Here is a 21,620-nt window from a genome sequence, read left to right on the forward strand (position 1 = left end):
TGGGTGGCTCTGGGCCTCAGTCCCCACCCCTGTGGGTGCTAGAACCATGCAACCCCAGGTTGAGAGTTGCTGTGCCATCCCAGCCCCCCTTCCCCATCCCAGGTGCTTGCTCCAAGAGGCTGGCCGGCTCCTCTGGGAGGCCTGGGGCCCCGCACAGCCTGCTGCGCTCTGGGGCATTTAGAAGTGTGGCTGCTCCCCTCCACCCTCTGACTCCAACGACTGGACTTGGGAGGAAGTGCTCCTCCACATCTGGGTGTGAGGCCCGAGGGAGCCTCCCTGCCTTCCTCCCCAGGCCGTGGGGACCAAACCACAAGATCCCTGGGAAACTCTCTGGGGTCTCATGCTTCTGCCCAAGAGGAAACCGAGGCCACGGGGGTAGGCCTGTCAGCACAATGCAGAGCTCTGGTGTCGGGAGGGTGTCCAGTCTGCCTCCAGGGCAATGGCCCAGGGGTGCCAGGCACTTGGGGTTGGCATGACACTTGCCAGACTCCAGCTGGGCACCCTCTTGCCTTCCCTTCATTTATCTAACAAGCACATATGGATTTCCTGCTCTGTGCCAGGCCTTATTTAGGCCTGAGAATAATAATAATAGAATAATAATATTAAAGACATTTCCTGGTCGCTGACTCATAATTCTCAGAACTACCCAAGAGGTCGGGGCTTTATTAGGTCTAAAGATGGAGAAAGGCAGAGGGTAAATGCCTTCAGGAGCAAGTGGAGAGGCTGCAGTCAGTCCTGGGCCGCCGCACCCTGCCGATTCTGTAAGGCTGGCCCTGGCCTTAAGGTTTCTGATTCTGCCAGGATCAAGGCTCAAAATCAAATGCTCTCAGCCAACCAGGGCTCCCCCAGTGAGCCACCTTCCAGAGGGGGAGCTGGGTGGGGGACGGGCCACCTGACCCCATCTAATGATCTGTTCTGGGAGAAGAGTCCACTGTGGGGGGGAGGGTCCCACTCCCTCAGCTGTAGGCACAGCCACCCACCCTGGGGCTCCTGGGCTTCTAGGGCGTGCGAGGCCTGGGCTGTCCCCTGCGGCCACGCACCTCTGGCCTCGGGTCCCCGTCCCTCTTCGGGGTGGAAGGATGCTGCTGAGGACCAGAAAAAAAGAAGGTCTGCTCCTGCCCGGCCCTCGTGTCCCAGGATTCCGCCAAATTCCGCGTTTTCTGTGCCCACCACCATGCCAAGCACCAGCGCCCCCCTTCCCCTGACAGCGTCTCCAAAGGGCCCTTGCCCCCCCCTCCCCGCGCAGGGCCAGCCCCGGGGCCTCCGCTCCTAAAGGCTCCGCGGTCCAGAATCCCAGCCTGCTCAAGCTTCCTGCCCGACAACACCCCCCGCCTCAGTTTCCCGCTCTGTGAAGGCCTCTCTTGCAGCTCATGACTCAAGAGCTGCGCCAAAGTCGCTTTTCCCTCCGTCGCGACGCCGGGTACCCAGCGAGCAGGTTCTGCAGCGCCGGAGCGGTGACGACGGGAGCGACGGCGGCGAGCCCCGGCTGCCTTTCCGACCGTCTGCGCCTGCGCAGGCCGCCGAGCCTGCTGGGATTGCAGTCCGCGCGCCCGGCGGCGGTGCCTACACCTCCCAGGGAGCCCTCCGACCGCGGCGCTCCGAGGGGCGGGGCCACCGGGCGGGGCGGGGCCGGGCGGGGGCGGCGGGGGCGGGGCCGGCGCGGGGGGGCTGCGGCGCGGCTGCGGGGCGGGCGCGCGGGGCTGCTCGGGGCCGGCGGGCGGACGCGCGGGCGCGGCACCTGCGGGCTGGAGCTGCGGGCTGCGGCCGCGCTGGGGCGCCGAGGCCGCCGCGGAGATGAGCGCAGGTGAGTGCGGGGCTCGCGGGGACCCGCGCCCGTCCCCGAGCTGCACGGCGGGCGCAGCCAGGGCCCGCGACGCGCGGGGAGGCACCTGCCACACCGGGGCTTCGGCTGCGGCGGCCGCCCCTGGCTCCCCGCAACTTTTGCTCAAGGCTTTGACAGCGCCCGGCGGGCTGTCTGCAGCGCGGGAAGGGGACCCCTGCCCACCGCGAGGGCCCCGGGCTGCGCCGGGCTGGCGGAGGCGACCCGGGCCGGGCGAGGGGCCTGGAGCCGCCGCCGAGAGGGGGGTGGTGAAACGGGGGGCTGTGCGGCGGGGGGCGCCGCCCTGGCGCGGCTCCCGCAGCCCCTGGATGGTGAGCATCAGGCCGATCCCCCGGCGCCCTGGCCTCGCCCGCGGCAGATTTGGGGACCCCGAGACGGAATCTGTGTCAGAGCCGGTCCCGCGTCTCGGCGCGTCGTCTCTCCAGCCCCTCGGGCCTCGCCCGCCGCCACCGCCGCGGGGATCTGACAGCCTCGGTGCTCGGAAATCCCACGTCGCCGCAACCCGGCCGCGCCTTGTGCGCTCGGGGAAACTGAGCCCAGGCAGCCGGAGGCCTCGGAGAATTAGTCTGGAAGCGCAGTCCCCTTATGGAGAGCTTCTTAGGTGGGCTGAGAGCTCGTCTGCAAATTCCCCGGCGGCGTGGGGCCATCGCCCCATTTGTCTGGAGTGACCCGGGGACCGCGGGGCTTGAGTCACTTGCTCAGCTCGCGCAGCGGGGCGGGGACTCGAACCCGCTTCTCCCAGACTCCGGTGCGCTTTCCTCTAAGCCTGTGTGGGTACCGACTGCAGTATGGCCCTTGGCCATGGTGCAGAGACGACAAATTGGGGACAGCGGCTTCCCCTGGGGGGGCGGGAGGGGGGGTTGGAGATGGAGCTGGGGAGGGGTGTGCGTTTAGTGAGCGCTTACTGTGTGCTCTGGGCCTGAGGCTGCTCCCAGCAGGGACCAAGAGAGGAGGGCCCTGCTTACAGGCAGGGTTGGGAGAGAGGCTGAGAGCAAATGGCAGGCAGCCGGAGGCAGAATTCTTTGGAAGAGGATTTCTGAAATGGCCAACCTGTCATCTGGGGGTGGCTGGGGGGCAGGGCACCCTGAGACTTGACAGAACCTCGGGACCCATTTATTTAATGGCAGGTGGGGAAAATGGCCGGGTGTGCACAGGGTAATTTTGTGCTCTCTGTGACAATAATGATACCTCCAGTCCTTTCTGGAATCAGGAAGGGCCGTCGGAAGGAGTGCCGGCACCCCCCTCCCCCCTCCACGTTCGCGGTTAGTCTGGGAGAAGTGGTGTGTGGGTACTGGGGGGCTGGGGGGGCTGTGGTGGGGAAGAGCAAGGAGACTGGTGTTTGAATTCTGGTGTCTACCTGCTGTTTTGGGGCAAATCCTGGTGCTTCCTGAGCTTGGTTTCCTTGGGTGTAAATGGGGGCCGTGGTGGTGGATAGCAGGGAGGGCGAGGAAGGTGTGCGGAGGCCCCACGCGTGGGATGCCCACCTTGGCTAGTGAAGGTCATCGTTAGATGGTCAAGGCCACCTCAGCCCTTTGAAACTGTTCTCTGTCCACCTGTCGGAAATGCTGTGGACCTGTGTCAAGCCTCGTAATTTTCACACACACACCCCCCACACACAGTGTGGGGCAGCAGACAGTGTGGTGCTTTGCACCTGGTACTTGGTTCCAAAGTCTGTGTCTTTGGACATCTGGCAGGTCAGAGGCCAGTGTTCCCCCGCCGTGGCTCTCCCCATGGGTTGGCTGACGCCATTCCGGAGCTCAGCAGGTGTGGCTGAGCATCACGGGACCGATGGCCGAAGCCTGAGGCAACCCGTGCAGCCCCCCGCCCAGGTCGGAGCCTCCCATTTCTTTTTTTTTGCCATGAGGGCTGAGGGTGTGTGTTCCGTCTGTTGGGGTCTTGGACGTGGCAGCAAGTCTGTGTGTTTGCTTTTGTGGCGTGTTGATTTCTGGTGGCTGGGGAAATTGTTGAAATGGCACGAGGCGAGGTGGAAAGAGGAGATGCTCTGCGTCAGACAGGCCTGGATTTGAATCTAACGCACTAGCAGGGGGGCTTGGGCTGGAGGACCCAACCTCCCCGTGCCTCAGTTTCCCCATTTGTGTGGAGGCAGTGCCTTTAGCTCTGAGCCCCATGTGGCCCGTATGTGGGTGACAGTGAATGTGCTCACCCTGGGGCAAGGCAGGGTAGGGGGTAGGCATGAGCTTGGGGAGGGGGCTGTTGCAGTGCCAGCCGTGCCACCAAGGGGCGCTGGTTCCTTGAGCAAAGCCCACACTGTCTCTGAGCCCAGATGCTCCCCCAGGCTGTCACAGTCCTGGCAGGTGGGATTTCCCGAGCTGACCAGGGGCTCATGGGGGGCCTGGGTGGCTGGCTCAGCTGTCTTCTGTTCCCATGTTTGCTCTGTTAGAACCATAGAGCTGGAAGGCCCCTTGGGGATGCTCCAGTGCAAACCCACCCCCTCTCACAAAGGGGAAACTGAGGCCTGGGGAAGGAAAAGCAACCGCCAGGGTCACAGAAGAGTTGTGTCAGAGCCGGAACCAGAACCCAGTCCTCTAAAGTCCAGTCAGTAGTGTGGGTTGTGGTATTTAGGACAGAGAGACACATTTCTGCATGTAACCCAAAGAGTGGGGAAAGACGTAGTCACAAAGATGTTCAGATCTGCAAACCTTAAAAATCACTTAAATGTCCAGCAAGAGGGGAATGATGGCATATTGGTCTGTCAATCACTCACTCATTCAGCAAACGAGTACTGAGTGTCTGCTGTGTGCTGAGCCCTGCTCCAGACCCCGGGACTCAGCTGTGTGCAGGAACAAATAAAGGCCCCTCTTCCTCCGAGAACTTACCTGATAGTTGGAGAGGAGCATTCTCATTAAATATGTATGTGCAGAATTTTTTAGATGACAATGCTTAAGAAAAGTTTAATTTAAAAAAACCACTGAGGACAAAATTGCATATCACATATGGTCTTAACTCTATGGAAACAGTGAAGAAAAAAAGACTGGAAGGAAATACATCAAAATGTCACCATTGGCCACCTGTAGGTGGTGGGAGAGGAGAAGCCCCCCCCATTTGCCTCTTTACAGTTTCCCTGTATTTTCCAAGATTTCTTCATTGTATGTGCTTTTCTTTTGTGACAAGGAAATAAAGCATAAAGAAGCAAGAAAGCGTTGTTTCCAGCTCTGAGGAGACTCACCCAGGTCTGGAAATCCACAGCTCTGTGAGAGGTCCAGAGATTCACTCTGCAGGGACCACGGTTCTTTTCCGTGGACTGGAGAACGGCTCCCTAGATAACAGTGTTAGAGGAGCTTAGCAAAAGTAGCTGCGCTGGTGCCCATTTTCCCTGCGTGATTTCATTTGGAATTAGTGCAGCAAAAGAGAAATCACCCTGACCCAGAAATGCAGCCACTTCGCGTCTGAAAAGGACCGTGGTTGCCGAAGACCCGATGGGCACACTCCTCCGTGGTGTGGCCGTTGCCAGGCTCTGAAGTGGTTTTTGTTGATGCTCAGGATTTCTTCCTGACCTGGTCATTGAAGATCCTTTGTCTCTTGTGGTTACTGCCAATGATATAGTCTGGGGATAGATGCTGTGTTTTCTAGAATTAAGTCCTGGCTTTGATGAACACTTGGAAAATCCAGTCTTACTGTCCTGGAAAAGCACATGTGATCCTTATTTATGGAGAAGTCGCCCGTTGGACACCCTGGGTGCTTGGGTTGCAAGAGCTGGGTGCAAATGAGTTGGCAAGTTGGGCAAGGAAGGGATCTGCACTGGGGCAGGGGTCTGTCCTGCACTGGCCCTTTAAATGGGTACCTCCCTGTCCCAGGGGCAAGTCAAGGCCACAGCTGCTGACATGGGCAGCTGCTGGGGCTCTGGGCTGCTGGCCGGATACCTGACCCCAGAGCCTGGATTCCACGGCCCCTTCCCTGCACAGACCCCTCCGGGGCCTTCCTTGCACCCCTTGGCTGTGCCCCGGCCTCAGTAGGACTGGGTGAGACCCTGGGGTTGTGTCTCCTGGGCTCCAGCCCCAGCTCTGCTGCCTGCCAGCAGGGCCGTGATCGGGCCTCCCTATGCTTGTCTTTCCACCTGGGGATCGAGGGTGCCATGTGCTAAGCAGCCCCTGCCTGGCCCATGGTGGGATCTCAGCAGCAGCAGGTGAAATAGCTGCAGCTTGAGGACACAGATGCTGGCCAAATGGTAGCTTGTGTTTTCCGACGCTGACCCGAGGGGACTAGCGAGGCTGCCTGCACCGGGCGGGGCCCACGGCAGGGTCCCCGGGGAGCCCATCTTCTGGGCTCCCGGGACCCCAGGCCGAGTGTGGCCGGAGTCGAGCAGTCTTTGTTTACGCAAGGAATTTTTCCACCCCCGCAATGGCGAGGAGTGTCTAGGGTGTCAGGCAGCTCCCGGGAGGGGAGCTAAAGTGTCACGGTGACTGCAGCTCACTGGGTGCTCCCTTGGGGCCAGGCACTGGGCCAGTGGCTCAGAGAGGTTCTCTCCTGTGGGTCAGAGTCCAGTGTGCCGGGCCCAGCACCCAGCCGGTGGGCTCTCTGTCGTTCCCCCCTTCCCGGCTGGGCGATGGATTGCTCCCCCGCACTGCTTAGTTGAGTGTTTGGTGTGGATGAGCCACGTGGGGCAGGCTCGTAAAGCCTCGGATCAGTGGGTTTGCACAGCCCACCTTCTCACCCAGCCCTGAAGCGTGGCTCCGGCTACAGGCACGGCACCTGCCCGCCCACAGCCGGGAAGCCAGAGCAGAGCCCAAACCCGGCTCCGTCTGGCTCCAGAGCTCACCCCCTTTCCACTGCCTTCTGCAGGGGTTGCTGCCTGGGGTCACACTCAGCCCCAGGAGTGGGGGTGCCCCAGCCAGAAACAGCCCCCTCCTCCTAGCAGAGCGCTGACCGTGGTGCCCTGAGGAGCCCAAATATCCCTCCTGTAAGGACCCTTGGACCCCGGCTCTCTCCTCCCATCCCTGAGTTCCCAGGGCTTAAAGGCAGTGTCATGGCCGTCCCGGGGGACCCTTCCTGAGTCCACATGGCCTCTGCCCCTCCAGGATCTTCCAATCCGAATTCCCACTCGAGCCCCCCTGGCCTCTCAGCCCCTCCAGCCTAGACTTCTGGGTGACTGTGGGCACATCATCTTCCCTCTCTCTGCCTCGGTGCCCCCATCTGTAAAATCAGGGTCCACTGCCATGGTCAGCTTTCTCTGACAGCCCCACACCCCTCCATGGCTCCCAAGGGATGCTTTGGGTTCGAAGCTGAGAACTCCTGTCCGGGAAGGAAGTGTGTGGTTCCGCCCGCGAGGCTGTTGGCCACCCTTCCCTGCCATGGAGACCTTTGTCTGGCATTTGCTTGGTGCTGCCCTGGGGTTGTTATTTGGTAGTTTCCAGTTTCCCTCATTAAGGTGGGGTCCCGGCAGGCCGAGGGGGGTCCTGGCAGGCCGTGTGGTCAGTGGCATCTGGGACCTCAGCCGGGAGCCCTGGGCTCTCACGGCGGGGGAAGGACGGGCAGGCTGAAGACAGGGGCGTGAGTTCCGTGAAGCTTCACCGCTTTCCCCTGTTTGTCTTCACCCACGGGACAGGGCTGTTTCTGGGTGGTTCCTGCCCCCCGGGCTTCCCGGCTGGTGGGAGCCAGGCTCCTCACACACAGTGTCTGCTCCAAAATGATGTTTGGTTTTCTCTGCCTCGTACCTTAGTGAACGGCTTCCAAGCCAAAGGGGCGCAGTCTCTGTGCCCCGGAGAGTGCGGCAGCTTGGGTGACGCTGACCCAGGTCCCAACCCCAGGTTCCCGCTCACCAGCCGCGCTGCTCCAAGTGTGCTCCTCCTCGCTCTCTGCCTCAGTTTCCCCACCTTCAAAGTGGTGGTGACAGTTTTGCAGTTGCTCGTGGGCTCCGAGATGATGTCTGGGTGTCAAGGCCTGGGGCGAGGGGGGTCCCCCGAGGCAGGGGATGACTTTTATCAGAGCTGTAAACCGAGTCCAGTGCTTGGGGACAAAAGGGAAACTGCCCTCTCCGGGGTCCATTTCGGCAGCAGCTACAGCCTCAACTGCTGCCTGCAGGTGCCTTTCTCTGACCCCTGCTCTGCTCCCTCCCCGCCCACCCCCGCTGGGTGCTGGCCCTTTGTCCTGTTTGGGGCAGGATGTGGCCCTGCCTGGGTGAGGGCTCCCCTGATTCTGCTGTCAGCAGCCCCCTCCGGGCTCAGCGCTCTCCCCAGGATGCTCCTTTCATTGTTCAATGACTATTTATCGGGCACCTGCTGCGTGCAAAGCTCTATCCTGGTGAGGGGTCCCCAAACCCATCGCTCATGTTCTCCCATCAGGCCCCCATCCCCTAAATCCTGGAATTCCTCCTTTGCTCCCCTCAGAGGTTTAGGCAGCACTCCAGGGTGTCCCTGAGGCTTCCTCCACTCTTCCATGCCTGTCCTCCTGTGCCAGTTTGGATGTCTTATGTCCCCCAAAATGCCATGTTCTGTGATGCAGTCTTGGGGGCAGATAAATTTGTGTTGATTAGTTTGGAACCTATTGATTGAGCATTTCCATGGAGATGTGACTCAATAAACTCTGGGTGAAACGTTTGATTAAATTATTTCCATGGAGATATGGAGCCCGCCCATTCAGGTTGGGTCTTGATTTAATCACTGGAGTCCTATAAAAGAGCTCACAGACAGAAGGACCCCAGAGCAGCCGAGAGGGACATTTTGGAGACAGTTGTTGAAAGCAGACTTTTGCTGACACTTCGCTCTGGAGAAGCTAAGAGAGGACAAATGCCCCAAGACCAACATTTTAAAGAACACACAGGAGCTGAGAGAGGAGCTGGAACACAACCCGGGATCAGCAGACGCCAGTCATGTGCCTTGCCAGCTAACAGAGGTTTTCTGGACGCCATTGGTCTTCCTTTGGTGAAGGTATACTTGTGTTGATGCCTTAATTTGGACATTTTCATGGCCTTCAGACTGTAAATTAGTAACCAAATAAACCCCTTTTATAAAAGCCAATCTGTTTCTGGTGTTTTGCGTAACGGCAGAATTAGCAAACCAGAACACTGTCCCTCCCTCTTCTGAGCCGGGGGTGGTGGATGGAGCCGCTGTCCAGCGCTGAGGCCTCAGTTCTGGTCCCAGCTGCTGCCACGCCCCAAAATGCCTGGTCCCGGATGGTGCAGGAGGCTGGATGAAGGGCCGTGAAGATGTCCCCAACCTAGTCGCAGAACCCATGACGTGTCACCTTCCAGGGCAAGTATGATTAAATTAGGGATCCTGAGGTGGGGGTGTCCTGGATTGGTTGCAGGACCTGAAGTTGTCACAAGGGTCCTTGTGGGAGGGACGTGGGAGGGTCAGAGTCAGAGAAGTGGACACGAGGATGGGAGAGGAGACGGAGTGAAGACGCTGGGCCGCGGGCCATGGAGCAGAGGAGGGGGCCGTGAGGCTGGGTGAGGGGCAGCCTCCACACATGGGAAAGGCCAGGAGCAGCTTCTCCCCTGGGGCCTCTAGGACCCAGCCCTGGGGACCCCTTTTGGACTTCCGGCCTCCAGGGCTACAAGAGAGTAAGTTTGTGTTGCTTTACGCCGCTAGGTTTGGAGTAACTTGTTACGGCAGCCACGGAAGCTGTTACGGATGACTGCACCCCACCTTCCCTGTCCTCCCTGCCTGGTAGGGGTGGCTGGGGGAAAGGACCTGAAAACGTTTTGCAAACTGAAGACCGTTCCAGACCTGTCCTAGCCTCCTCCGGCTTCCGGAGGCTGCTGGCATTCCTTGGCTAGTGGCTGCGTCGCGCCCATCTTCGAGCCCAGCATCTTCCATGGCCCTGCCCATGCCTCCTCTGTCTCCCTGATACCAGGACCCTGGTGATGGCATCTGGGGCCCACTCGGGTGATCCAGGATCATCTCCCATCTCAAGACCCCTGACTTAATCGCATCTGCAAAGCCCCTTTATTTTTATTTGCCACTTTCCCAGGTTCCAGGATTATGATGAGGCTATCTCTGGGGGGCCGTGATTGAACCGACCACGGGCTGTTCTCTGAGCCTTCTGCTTTGGGGACTGTCACCTTTTCTTTCCCCATGAGCTGTCTAGAGTGGCTGAGGACAGGAGAGGATGACTTCCTGTAGGATAAAACATGTTACTGTTAACTCAGCTAAACTTAACCGTCTTCCCAAACCCTGTGAGCAAGATACTGTCGTAGACTCTGACTGTAGCTTCCTCCTTTCTCTTTCTTTAGGGGAGCAAATGTATTAAGCCGTAAATGCATCTGTGCAGTTGAATTCAATGATGCTACTTCGGAGAATCTCTTCTGAAGAAATGTTCTGAAACACAGGCCTAGATTTATGCTGAAAAAGCCATTTTTTGCAGGGGTTGTGCAAATGGCCAGCACAGCTTGCTGGTGAAGTGATTCCCATCCATCTCGGCAGCAGTTCTCAAACCTTTAGGACTTAGGACCCCTTTAGCTCAAAGCTACTGAGGACCCCAAAGAGCTTTTGTTTAGATGGGTTGTTTTTGTTGATGTTTACTGTATTAGAAATTAAAATGGAGGTATTAAAAATATTGGTTAATGCACTAAGAATGATGAACCCATTGTACATTAATGGAATGGCCTTTTTAGTGAGCAGAGTGGCATTGCTTTACATTTTTGCACATCTCTTTAATGTCTGGCTCAATAGAAGACAGCTGGATTCTCAGAGCCAACCACTTGTGATCCATGTAGCTTTTGGAAAACTGCGTGCTTCTCTCGGGAGACAGTGAGCGTGAAAAGGGGAAGTAAATAGATTTGGCTCCACTAGCCCCTTGCTAGGGTCTCGGAGCCCCCCAGCAGTCCCTCGACGTCACTGAGGGAACTCCTGATAAAGGAATTTTCTGCAGTTGTTACAAGGATTATGAAGGATTAGTAAAAGATAAACGTTAACGCTGGTGATAAATGAAGAAGACAGGATGGAAGATTTTATACACACAGTTTGATCTCTGCAAATGACGCAGGAAAAACAGTAACAGAAAACACGTCAGTGTAGATAATGGCCCACTTTCCCTTTTTTTCCGAATGCTTTGATGTTTTGTTTTTTCCCTGCTTGTTCGTATTGACTGTGCAAGTGCCAGGGTTTTCGCTCGTTCCTGAGAAGGGCGCGGCGCCCACGCTGTCCCTAGGGGATTCCGTTGGGGAACAGCTGTCAGGACGCGGCCCTGGCACGGGCTTGCTGGAGGAGCGGCCTGCTCTATTTTGGGAGGTGGACTTCTGCAGCATGGACATCTCACAGGAATATAAAGCATGTGTGTGTGTGCGCTCTTGTGATAACCGAGTCTACAGTTATAAAAGAGAGGGGTTCTGCTCTTGGGCAGGCTCCCTGGTTGCCGAAGAGGATTTAGGATCCAGTCTGAAATTCTGCGTCCTCTGCTGGAATGCCTGCACCCCGGCAGTGCTCCCGAGAGAGCCGAGTGTACGTGGGTGTGTGCCCGTGGCCCAGGAACCCCCGGCCACCGAGCAGAGCGCGCATGTCTATGGGAGTGATGGACCTGTTTTGTAAAACCCATTACCTGCCATTTCCGGCACTGTCCTGATGATGGGCACTGGGTGAGGCTGCTCAGTCCCACAGAGCCCTGTGGGGTGGACGCTGTTGCTCCCAGTTTACAGGTGGGGGCCCTTGGGCCAAGATGGGGGCACATCTTGCTCAGGGTCACATGACCTGTAAAGCTGAGAGTTGGGGTCCACATGGCCCCCTCTCAGAGCACCCAACCAAGTGCTGCCTCCCCAGGAGCCGGGTCCCTCCGGGTTCTTCTCTGATGGGGTGTTTTTAGGCTTTCAAAGCGCTTACACTTCTTGATGAAAGAGTGAGCAGCTGGTCATGGAATAGTGGCCTGAGCACATGTGCCACCTCCTCCAGCCTCTCGCCTGCCGTGGGGAGGCCACTGTGGTCCCCTGTCTTTCAGGGACGTGCAGCTGCTCGGCAGAGGAGCTGGCGTTTGAACTCGGGCAGCCTCCTCCGGGGTGCTGTGCTTTCTGGACTGTGTCTTGCTTCCCTCGATCACTCGCGTGAGATGTCAGCCAGCTTCCTGCTGCGGGGTCCTGCATCCTCCTCTCCTCTCGTGGTGGAAGTTGTTCTCGGTGCCGCTTGAGTGTTTGTGATGCTCCGTCATGCCTCACCTCCCAGACCCGCCAGGCCCTGCTCCCCAGGCCAGCAGGACCGAGGCAGGATGTCATCCCAGAGGTGGTGGGTGGGTCCATTTGAGAAGGGACTTATAAAGAAATGGTACCTTTTCTTACTAAGATATGACCCACAGCCACTGAGGTTGGCAACTCGGAAGGAATATCTTGCTGGAAATTGTGGTTTTGCTGGTAATTGCTGTCTTCACCCTGAGGGGCAGGAGCTGCTCCCCACCCTGCTCCTGCCCCTGACTCCTGCTCTGAGCTTGGCTACTCCTGACCCTTCCCCTGACCCCGTGGCCTTCCCCAGTGACCCAACAGGAGATCTCAAGCAGAGCTGGGACCTGGGTTGGGAGGTGGTGGTGGGACAGCCTGGGCCTCCTGACAGTGGCTTTGACCCGGGAACTCCCAGGGAGCCTGAGGGGGATATGGGTGAGGGGAGGGGGCTTCTCACTGGACCTGAGGCCTCTTCCCAGAGTGACAGACACCAGGAAGTACACCTCCTTCACAGCTGACCCTTGGCCCCTCCTGCCAAGGTGTAGGCGCACTCTAGGCCTGGGGAGGGTGGGACAGAAGTGTTTGTTTTATTGTAGTGTTCACTGGCCAGTGCTAGAAATGACCTTGATGCAGGTCTTCTGTCTAGGAGCTCCCAGGCTAATGAGAGAGGTGGGCAGTATGTGACAGCAGCACCCAGTTACAAGGGCTGTGAGGGTAGGCCCCAGGCCCCTGACCAGAGAGAGAGAAATCCTGGCAGGCTTCCTGCAAGAGGTGGCATCCAGTTGATAGGTGTTAGCCAGATAAAGGAGCGGGAGTAGGGCATCTGACTGCTGAGACAGTGAAGGCAGAGCCCCAGAGGTGGGAGAGAGTCGGGGTTGAGGAACTTCCTTTGTGCCCCCACTTAGGACTGGGCCTGGGAGAAGGTGCTGGCCCACGGCAGGGCCCCCGCAGTGTTTTCTGCCCCTTGTGTGCTATTCAAGGCATTGAGTGAAGATGAGAGGGCTCAGCCAGTGAGCCCCAGTGTCCAGAGGAACTCGGGGGTGGAGGGACGGGGGAGGTGAGGAGGCAAAGAGGCAGCAGGGGGACGCGTGGCTCTGCAAAATGCAGATTCCCAGGTCTCGTCCTTGGCTGTTCTGATAGAACTGGTCATGGACTGGGAATCTGCATTTCCCAAAGCCTCCCTTCTTCCCCCACTCAGTGATTCTGTGCCCAGCCATGTTTGGGGACTACTGGTGCTGACAACTCTTTCAAGATGTTTAGCCTTGAAAGGAGGGGAGGAAAACGGTGGAGGAGGGTTTGGCATTTGTCTTTATGGATGGGCGGGGCAGGGAGGGGGCTGAGGGGGGCAGGGAGGCTGCCTGGGGGCAGCGGGAGAGAGCCCCAGACCACAGTGCTCCATCTCACCCCCGTCCCCTCGCCCTCTCCCGGACCCCGTGCTGCTGGAGAGCCACGCAGGGCCCACTTCCTCCCGGAGGCCCGAGGGCCACCTCCCAGCCTGATCAGGGATGGATGGTGCTGGCATGAGGGTGGGCAGATGGGGCTGCAGAGGGGACATGTGTCTGTGCCGCCAGAAGCAAGGCAGGCAGCGAGTGGTGAGGGCAGGGCCTCTGGATTTGGGGGCCCTGGTCCCTTCCTTGCCCACCCAGCAGACGCTGACTCCAGAGGCCCACCCTCAGCAGCCGGTCCTGCTGGGCCCCTGCAGCCCACCCCCCATTCACTGAAGAATAAGGGAGGACCAGGGGGCAGAAACAGCTCTTATGAGGCTCTAAAACATTGTGCTATGTCTGATGTTTCTGCACAATGGGCTGATCGCTCGAGTGGGGGGAGGAGGACATGAGCCCTTTGTATCTACAGTCCCAGTCCTCACTCAAGCAGGCACTGGGGGCTCCCCCTGGATGTTGGGGCCCCTCTGGGCCCCGGCCAGACGATGTTGGGGCCGCAGAGATGAGGCACGAAGGGTCCCTGCCCTCGGGAAGCATGTGGGGTGGAGGGGGGCAGTTGTGGGAACAGACAGTCACAGCAGCTGTGAGTGCCACACAGAACAGTGAGACCCTGAGTCTCAGGGAGGGGTCTTGAGCCAGCACGCAGACCCTGGTGGCAGCTCGGCCCTCCCCGTCCTAGTTCTGGGAAAGAGGGTCACTCACGCCAGGAATAGAACCTGCATTTCCCTCGGCCCTGCCTGCCTCTCGGGGCCCCGGCAGTTCCGTGGCTGGCCCCTGTGGCTTGGGGTCTGGGCCTGGACGCCCCAGGACAGCGTCTCTGAGTGGCCTCTCCACCCTGACCCAGCGGTCCCTTTGCACGTCCCTCGGCCACCAGAGAGAGGCCACCTCCCCTGGCCCCGTGCAGGGAGCCCTGGGTTTGCATCGCTTCCTGCTTTGTGCCGCAGAGTGGGAGGTCTCGCTCAGCCAGGTCTTACCCGTTCTCCGTCCGAGATCCTCAGAACCTCCCAAAGCGCTGCCTGAACTTGGGGACGATTAGAAATTTCAAGGTGGACCCCTTGATGCTCTTGCTTCACCAGGCAGAGGGGAGAGCCCCTGGCCCCACTGGAACTCAGAATCCCCTGGCAGGGGGATCTATTCCGAATTCCGGGCAGAGTGTGAGCTGCCCGCCGCATTGTTCCGCGATCGATCACTCGGCTCTGCTTGAACAAATAGTCGGACTCAAATCGCATTAATGCGTTTGGCAAAGGCCAGCTCCCTGGGTGCCCATGAGCCGCTGGCGAGCGAAAATGAATTGCAGGAAAACACTGAACGTTCTTAATCAAAGCTGGCCTCGGAGGCCGAGAGGTTGTGGTTCCGCGGAGGGGGCTCGGGGCTCGGGGACGGCTGCAGTTCATTTGCTCAGGGCGCTGTACTTCTCAGTGCACTTGGGTGTCCAGGATCTCAGGGTCCTCAGAAGCGCTTAGGGCTCTGACGGTCCCGAGGGGCTGCGGGGGTCCATGCTCACACAGCCAGGAGCCCAGAGCCTTCTGCCCCCCCAGTCCCAGTCCTTTCCCACCACCCCGAGATGCCTCGACAGGCACCAGGGTCTGGGGCAGGAAGGGGCCAAGGGGGCTGGAGACAGGGAGGTGATGTTCACCCAAACGAGGGGGTTAAGTGACCTTGGGGGCAGACACAGGCTCTCCACGGGGCTTCCTGCAGGGGGGCAGCAGGTGTGGCCATTGACTTTAAGGGGAAAAGCGGCTTAAAAAGACCCCATCCACACCACACAGGCCTCGCCTGCACCTGCTGGAAGCTGGCTGGCCCTTTCAGGTTTGTCTTGGATGCCCCCCACCCACCCCCATTAGAAAGCGGGAAGACAGAAACGTCGCGCTTTCCTAAACTGTGAGCAGCTTTCTCCCGCCTTCCACGCCTGGGTGCCTCCTTCTGGCCACTGAGGGGCCTTGAGGGGGAGCAGCCTCTCCTGGGGGGCTTGTTCTCACACGGATGTTTTAGGGGAGATTTGATTATCCTGACCACTATCAGTGAGAGCCGCTGCGGCGGGACTGAGGGTGTTAGAAACCAGGAACGTGCTCATCTTGAAAAGGCAGGTGAGCCCGGAGGAGGCCGTCGCTGGCCCCCCTGCCCCCATCCCTGCGCCCCCTCCTCTCTCCGCACTGCGTGCACACGCTTCACCCTGTGTGCCACGCTTGCCTGCATGGTCTGCCGTACTTTCTAGAAGGTGTTACTGGTGGCTGCAGGGGCGAGTCACTTTGTGGGCCGGCTGTGCTGCGCTTTATTCCACCACATTCTCTCCTGCACTGGCCAGCGGGTGGAGGGCGGGTCCTGGCCAGTGGGGGGCTGAGTCTGAAGGGGCCCCTGACTCGGGGCGGTGCTCCCCAAGCCTGCTCCCCTCCCCGGCCTCCTCTCTGGTCACTTCCGCACACGCTGCCAGCGTCCCAGCTGGGCCGAGTGACCAAGGCTCTCCCCGATGGGCCAGGCTCGCCCCGCCTGTGGGACTTGGCACAGCCGTTCCCCCTCTGGGGTGCCGACCTGGCCCGCACGTCCTGGGGAGCACCCTGACCCTCTGCTGGGGGGCAGCTTGGCAGCTTGTCTTCCGTCAGGGAGTCCAGAAGGCGGGAAGCCTCCCCCCGCTCGGAATCCCCCGACTCCCAGATCCCAGTCCCCTGAAGTAGAGCGGGGACCCCACCTGCGGAGCCTGCTGTGGGCTGAGCCGTGTCCCCCCAAAAGACACCCCAGAGCCGTGAACCTGGCCTTATTCAAAGGTGTGGCCAGTTGAGGGGCCGGACCCTCATCCGATGTCTAACGTCCTTATAAGAGGAGAGGACACGGAGGGGCCCGGGGGGAGGCCATGGGGGACAGGGGCAGAGACTGGGGCAAGGTGGCCACAAGCCGGGAAACTGAGGATGGCCAGGCTGCCGGACGCTGGGGGATGCCGGGTAGGAGCGTCCCCCACGGGTGTCAGAGGCAGCACAGCTGTCACTTGCCGACCCCTCGATGCCAGACTTCGGCCTCCGGGGCTGGGAGCCCACATGTTGCTGCTGTTCTGAGCCCCCCAGTTTGTGGCCCCCCCGTGACGGTGGCTCCAGGACACTAAGGCAGGGGCCCAGGGCAGCAGCCCCGGGACCCGGAGCAGGCATTGCTTTGGGATGCTGAAATTCCTCACAGCCACCCCGTGGTCAGTGGGCCACAGACTCGGCTTGGAGATGGACCGCTGCTCTGGAAAGCCCACCCAATGAGGGGGTGCAGCGCAAGGAGCCCCGTCCACGGCCTTGCCAGCACCCCCTGGCCTCTGCGGTTCTGCCCTGGCTCCGGGTCCAGTTGTTGGCACAACTGGCGCCCTGTGGTCTAGCAGGTGGCTCTGGGTCGGGTGAGCCCAGTGCTGACCCCCTGCCCCGGCAGGCCTGGGTGGCAGCTTAGGTGACCCCGGAGTCCTTGCCATGGCCCTGGGGGGTGGGCTGAGGCCTCGGAGACATCGTCTCTTACTGTCTGGGGGCCAGAAGCTGGAGTGAAAGTGCTGCCAGGGCCGTGCACTCCTGAGGCTCTCGCGGCGATGCTTCCTCACCCTTCCCAGCTGCTGAGGGGGCCGGCCACCCCCGGCCATCCCAGGCCACCCCCAGCCTTCCCTGGCTCATGGCCACATCGTCCGTCTCTGCCTCTGTCATCACATGGCTGTCTCTCTGGTGCGTCTGCGTGTCTGTCTGTCCGTGTTCAAGTTGCCCTGGCCTCTCTTTTATAAGGACCCCTGCCACTGGACTTGGGGCTCCCAGTCCAGGATGACCTCATCTTAACTCACCGTCATCTGCAGAGATCCTGTTTCCAAATAAGGCCACATCAGTGGGCACCAGGTGGGTACAAATTTGGGGGCCATAGTTCAGCCCAGTTCGGTCCCTAATGTATAGAAGAGTAGACCACGCCAGCCAGGTGGCAGCTTCTGGGCTCACGCTGGGGGTGCTGGGTGCTGAGCGTCTCATCAAAGGGAGTCCACTGGCCTGTGTGTCTGTTCATTCACTCGGTCACCCATTCGCTTGTCCAACCTGGACGGAGCCCGCACTCCGCCCTGCCCTGGGATGAGCCTGATGTGCCAGGCTCCGTCCCACCCGTCTAACGGGCATCAGAGAGGGCTTCCTGGGGGAGGGAGGCCTGAGCTGGTATTCAAGGCTGAGTGGGAGTTTGCCGGGTAATTACAGAGGGGGCCAAAGTGTGAGCAGGGATGTAGGATGGTGAAAGAGCCACTTGGGGGCTGGGGGTGGCTGGGAATGGACCCAAAGGTGCCTGCCGCCCAGGGTCTGGGATGTGTGAGTGTTCTGCCAGTGACGGGGGCTTGGATCTGGGTCTTGTAGAAAGGAGGGGGCCCTGAAGGGGGTGCTGCAGGAGGGGAGCCAAGCAAAACCTGCTGAAAACATGTTCTAGGCCGAAGTTGGTTTTAAAACGTGAATCCATCCGAAGGAGCCGAGAGGAAGCTCCCGTCCCAGAGGAAGCACTGTTTCCCCTTGTGCCGACCCCAGGGCATTGGCAAAGCCTTCCAGGAGTGCTGTGTCAAGAAGGATTCTGAGGACAAGTCTGTGCAGAGGCAAAGTGCGGTCGCAGTTGATTCGTCTGGGGGAGGGTGGCGGCCGGTTGCTAAATCCTAGGCTCCCAGGATTGCTCCGAGGGTACCGGCGGCGGGGGCTCTTTCCCGGAGGCGAGGGCGAGGCGGGGGGACTTGGCCAGGTCCCCGGCGGGAGGCGTGCAAGTATGGAGGGCGGCGAGAAAGGAACAGGCGGGACACGATTTCTTTTAAGGATGATGAAAACCAAGAGAGTTTATTAGGGGAGAGTACAAGTTTATATCGGGCATTTAGAGGGCGGGGTAGCTGCAAGGGTTAAAGGCTTGGATTGGTTCTGAGAGGGCGCGGAGGTTGATTGAAAAGGGGCGGGAGTTGCTCCGGTAACGGGGAGTGGGTGGGCAAGGTAAAGGGGGCGGTTTTCTCCGGCAAGCCCTCCCCAATGGTTTTTACTTTGGGGTGAGGAAATGGGGCCTGCATTCGGCTCCACTTTCTCAGGCCCGGGGGGCCGTGGAGGGCGCAACCACCCGTGCCCCACTACCTTTCCTAGGGGCTGATCAGTTCCCCTGGCCCAGGCCCGCCAAGTCAGAACTCGATAACAGTGTCCCGCAGCAAAGAGTACAGGATTGATTGTCCATGTCTGCATAGGTTCTGGAAAGGTGGGGTGGGGGTGGGGTGTGCAAACCATGATTTGCCAGCTCCGTCTACAAATGGGGAAACTGAGGCCTGGGAGAGTAGAGGGTTTGTTTAGTCACAAACCCAGGGTTCCGAGCCCGGGGCCTGTCCTTGTCTGCAGACCAGAGCCTTTGAAGGCCAAGCTTGTGCACCATGCATGCTCTGTCCTGGCTCTGGATTTTTTTCCTTCTTCTTCAGTGTTCCCAACTTTTTATTTTGAAAAAATTTAAGCAGAGAGAATATTAAAACAAACAAACAAAAAAACCAGTACAGTGAACTGTGCTGCCCTCCCCTAGAGGCTCCAGTTATTAACATTTTCCTGCTTATTCTCTCTCTCTCTCTGTCTTCGGAACCATTTGGAAGTTAGTTGCAGGCACCCTGACATTTTGCCACCTTGATACTTAGCAGAACTTTCCTGGGACGGGACCAAGGGTGTGTCCATGGAGCGACCACCTGCTGCCCCAGGGACACTAAAACCCTCAATTCAATCTGGGTTCAGATGTCCCCCAACCTCCAGACGTCCGTTATGGCTGCTTTTATCTCCACATCCAGGGTCTGGTCTCGGGTCGTGCACTGCGGTTGTCTGAGTTGTTCTGCCTTCTCTTTGTCCTCAGTCTCCCACATCTGGAACGGCCGCCCAACCTTTTCCTCTGCTGGGTTTTGCTTCGTGCTGCTGACACTTTCCAAAGCCTGTACCTGGTGCCAGGTAGAAAGTCCCACACCTGGATTTGTCTGCCTGGCTCCTCACGCGAGGCTGGGTGGAGCATGTTGGATGGAGCCCCCTGGGTGGTGGGTCCCATGTCCCCCCAGCAGGTGCCCAGGACCCGCCTGCTCCCAATGTCTCAGCACACCTGTGCGGGCCAGTGAAGGTGACGCTCCTTGCAGACGGGCCTGGTGCCACGTGGAAGAGGCACCCCTGGGGCAGGGGGACTAGGCTGAGGCCCCCACAGGGCTGTGCCACTTTATGCCTGTGCCGCAGGGGGCAGGAGAGGCCCCGGACCCTGCCCTCGTTGTCCTGTCTGGGCTGCCTCAGCCTTTGGAAAACCTGCCAAACCGAGAGGTGAAGGGCACCTGCCTGGTCTGCCTCTCTGGGCCTCCTGGGGAGCCTGGGTGCGCTGCCACGTGTTTCCTGGCCATTTGTATCTCTCTGAACTTCGTGTCCCCTCCTTTGCTCCTTTTCCCGTCGGAGGATGGCTGTGCTGGCCGGTGTCGATTCAGGGAGCAGGCGGGCGGGGTCTGCGCTTGTCGGGCGGGGAGATGAGCCGCTGTGAGCAGGCCGTACAGTCACCTCCCCGTGGGGCCTGGGAGCGGCGCCGGCAGGAGGGCAGGGGTCCTGCCTGGGTGGGTGGCGTGGGTGGGCTGTGGGGCCAGGAGGCCGGGCATGGCCGAGGGGAGACACCTGCCGCCTCTGATCCCGGTTCCCACCGGCTGGTTTTCCCTGCTCGGCCGCTCCGGGGTAGCCTGCGGCACCACGAACGAAATAAAAGCGCCTTGTCCCTGCGTTCAGGGCCTGCCCTTGGCGACCTCCCCTGCCCCTGCCCAGCGTGTGTCTTTGGCTCCTCCCGGCCTCCGGCTTCTCACCACTGCCCCTCTGCCCGGGCCATCCCCTCCGTCGCTTCCTGCCCCCGTGCACCCGCCCTGGCTGCTGAGACGTGCTCCCTGCGTGTTCGTGGGTTGACCTGCTTATCATTTGTTGTCCTGCCAGTCTGGCAGCTCCACGAGGGGAGAGACCACATCTGCCCTGAGCACCTGGCACCTGGTGTAGTGACATGCTGGGCGCACCTGGTGGCTGGTGTGGTGATACATGGTTGGGTGCACCTGGCACCTGGTGTGACAATTCATGTTGGGGTGCACCAGCACCTGGGGCAGTGCTACACACTGGGTACCCCAACACCTGCCCAATGAACTCATGTGTAATGGCGCTTGGTACCAGTGTGCACAGATGGAAACAATCCACTTTGCCAGCTGCTCTTTGACGATGTCCTGGGACATCCTTTACCCAGGGGGTACCTGGACGTTGCAGCCTGTCCTGCAGAGCTGCTGAACGAGGCACCTTGGAGATGGGTGGAAGCCCCTGCAAGCAGGGTGTGGAGACGGGAGGCTCCAGTTTGCGTGGAGAACAGACAAGGGCAAAAGGGCACAAGACGAGTGGGAGTGAAAGAGGAGGGGTCCCAGCCAGGCTGGCGGGGGGCAGGGGTGGCAGGGGTCAGGGTTCTGGAATGAGGATTCTGTCTCAGTTTGGGAGGCCTGATGAGCCCCTGAAGAAAGTGCTCGGTGCTGGGGACCCGGGGGCAGTCTGGCAGGAGTGGGAGGCCCCTGAGCATGGGGCTGGGCTCTCGTCTCTGCCAGGAGAGAAATGGGGTGGGGGCGGATGGACAAAGAGATTGGGATGTCCCCAGAGTGCAGAGGAGAGACCACAGCCATGTGATGCTATTATTTTGTGCCAGCTGCTCCAAGGCTGCAGGTGGTTTCAATGAAGATGGGAAAGTCGGGAATTGGGAAAGAAAGAAGCTAATTACCTGGTGGCTGCCATGAACCTGACTTGATGCTGGACACCTTCACACACATCATCTCACCCAGGTCACCACCCCCATTTTACAGATGGGAAAACTGAGGCTCAGAGAAGTAACATCCCTGGGCGGGGTGACAGTGGCTGCGCAAGGCGGCGGTGGGCTGCAGACCCAAGTCCGCGAGATAGGAGCCGGCTGGGCAAGGGCATGGGGGTGGGAGGTGTGGTGGGGTCAAGTGTGGGGTGCCTGGAGGGCATCAGGCAGAGGGTCCAGTGTGCAGCTGGTGCTGGAAGCCGAGTGTTCAAGAGGGGCCGGGGCTGGGCTTTGGAAATGCGTGCACACCCTAAGGGCCTCCAAATCTAAATGCTCAGGGCTCCAGAAGACTGTTGTGGGCTTCCTTGATGAAAATCTTTATCATCTGTCATAATCTTGCCAAGCCCCCGATGTTATTTGTTTCTCCACTTTTAAGTAGCTTTCGTAAATGAAGTTGCAATTAATTGTCTCTATCGAT

The 21,620-nt window shown here is 59.6% G+C and overlaps 1 protein-coding gene across 1 annotated transcript in view; it reads left to right on the forward strand.

Moving 5' to 3' along the window:
- The first annotated feature begins 1,680 nt into the window (after positions 1–1,680).
- The window catches only part of ABLIM2 (actin binding LIM protein family member 2), a 166,973-nt gene continuing 147,033 nt past the window's right edge, over positions 1,681–21,620 (forward strand). The window contains exon 1 of the mRNA XM_037829322.1: positions 1,681–1,804. Within this exon, the coding sequence (XP_037685250.1) occupies positions 1,795–1,804 (10 nt within the window). The 5' untranslated portion in view covers positions 1,681–1,794. The remainder of the gene's footprint in view (positions 1,805–21,620) is intronic.

Source organism: Choloepus didactylus, chromosome 3 (assembly GCF_015220235.1).
Source record: "Choloepus didactylus isolate mChoDid1 chromosome 3, mChoDid1.pri, whole genome shotgun sequence".
Lineage (NCBI taxonomy): Eukaryota > Metazoa > Chordata > Mammalia > Pilosa > Megalonychidae > Choloepus > Choloepus didactylus.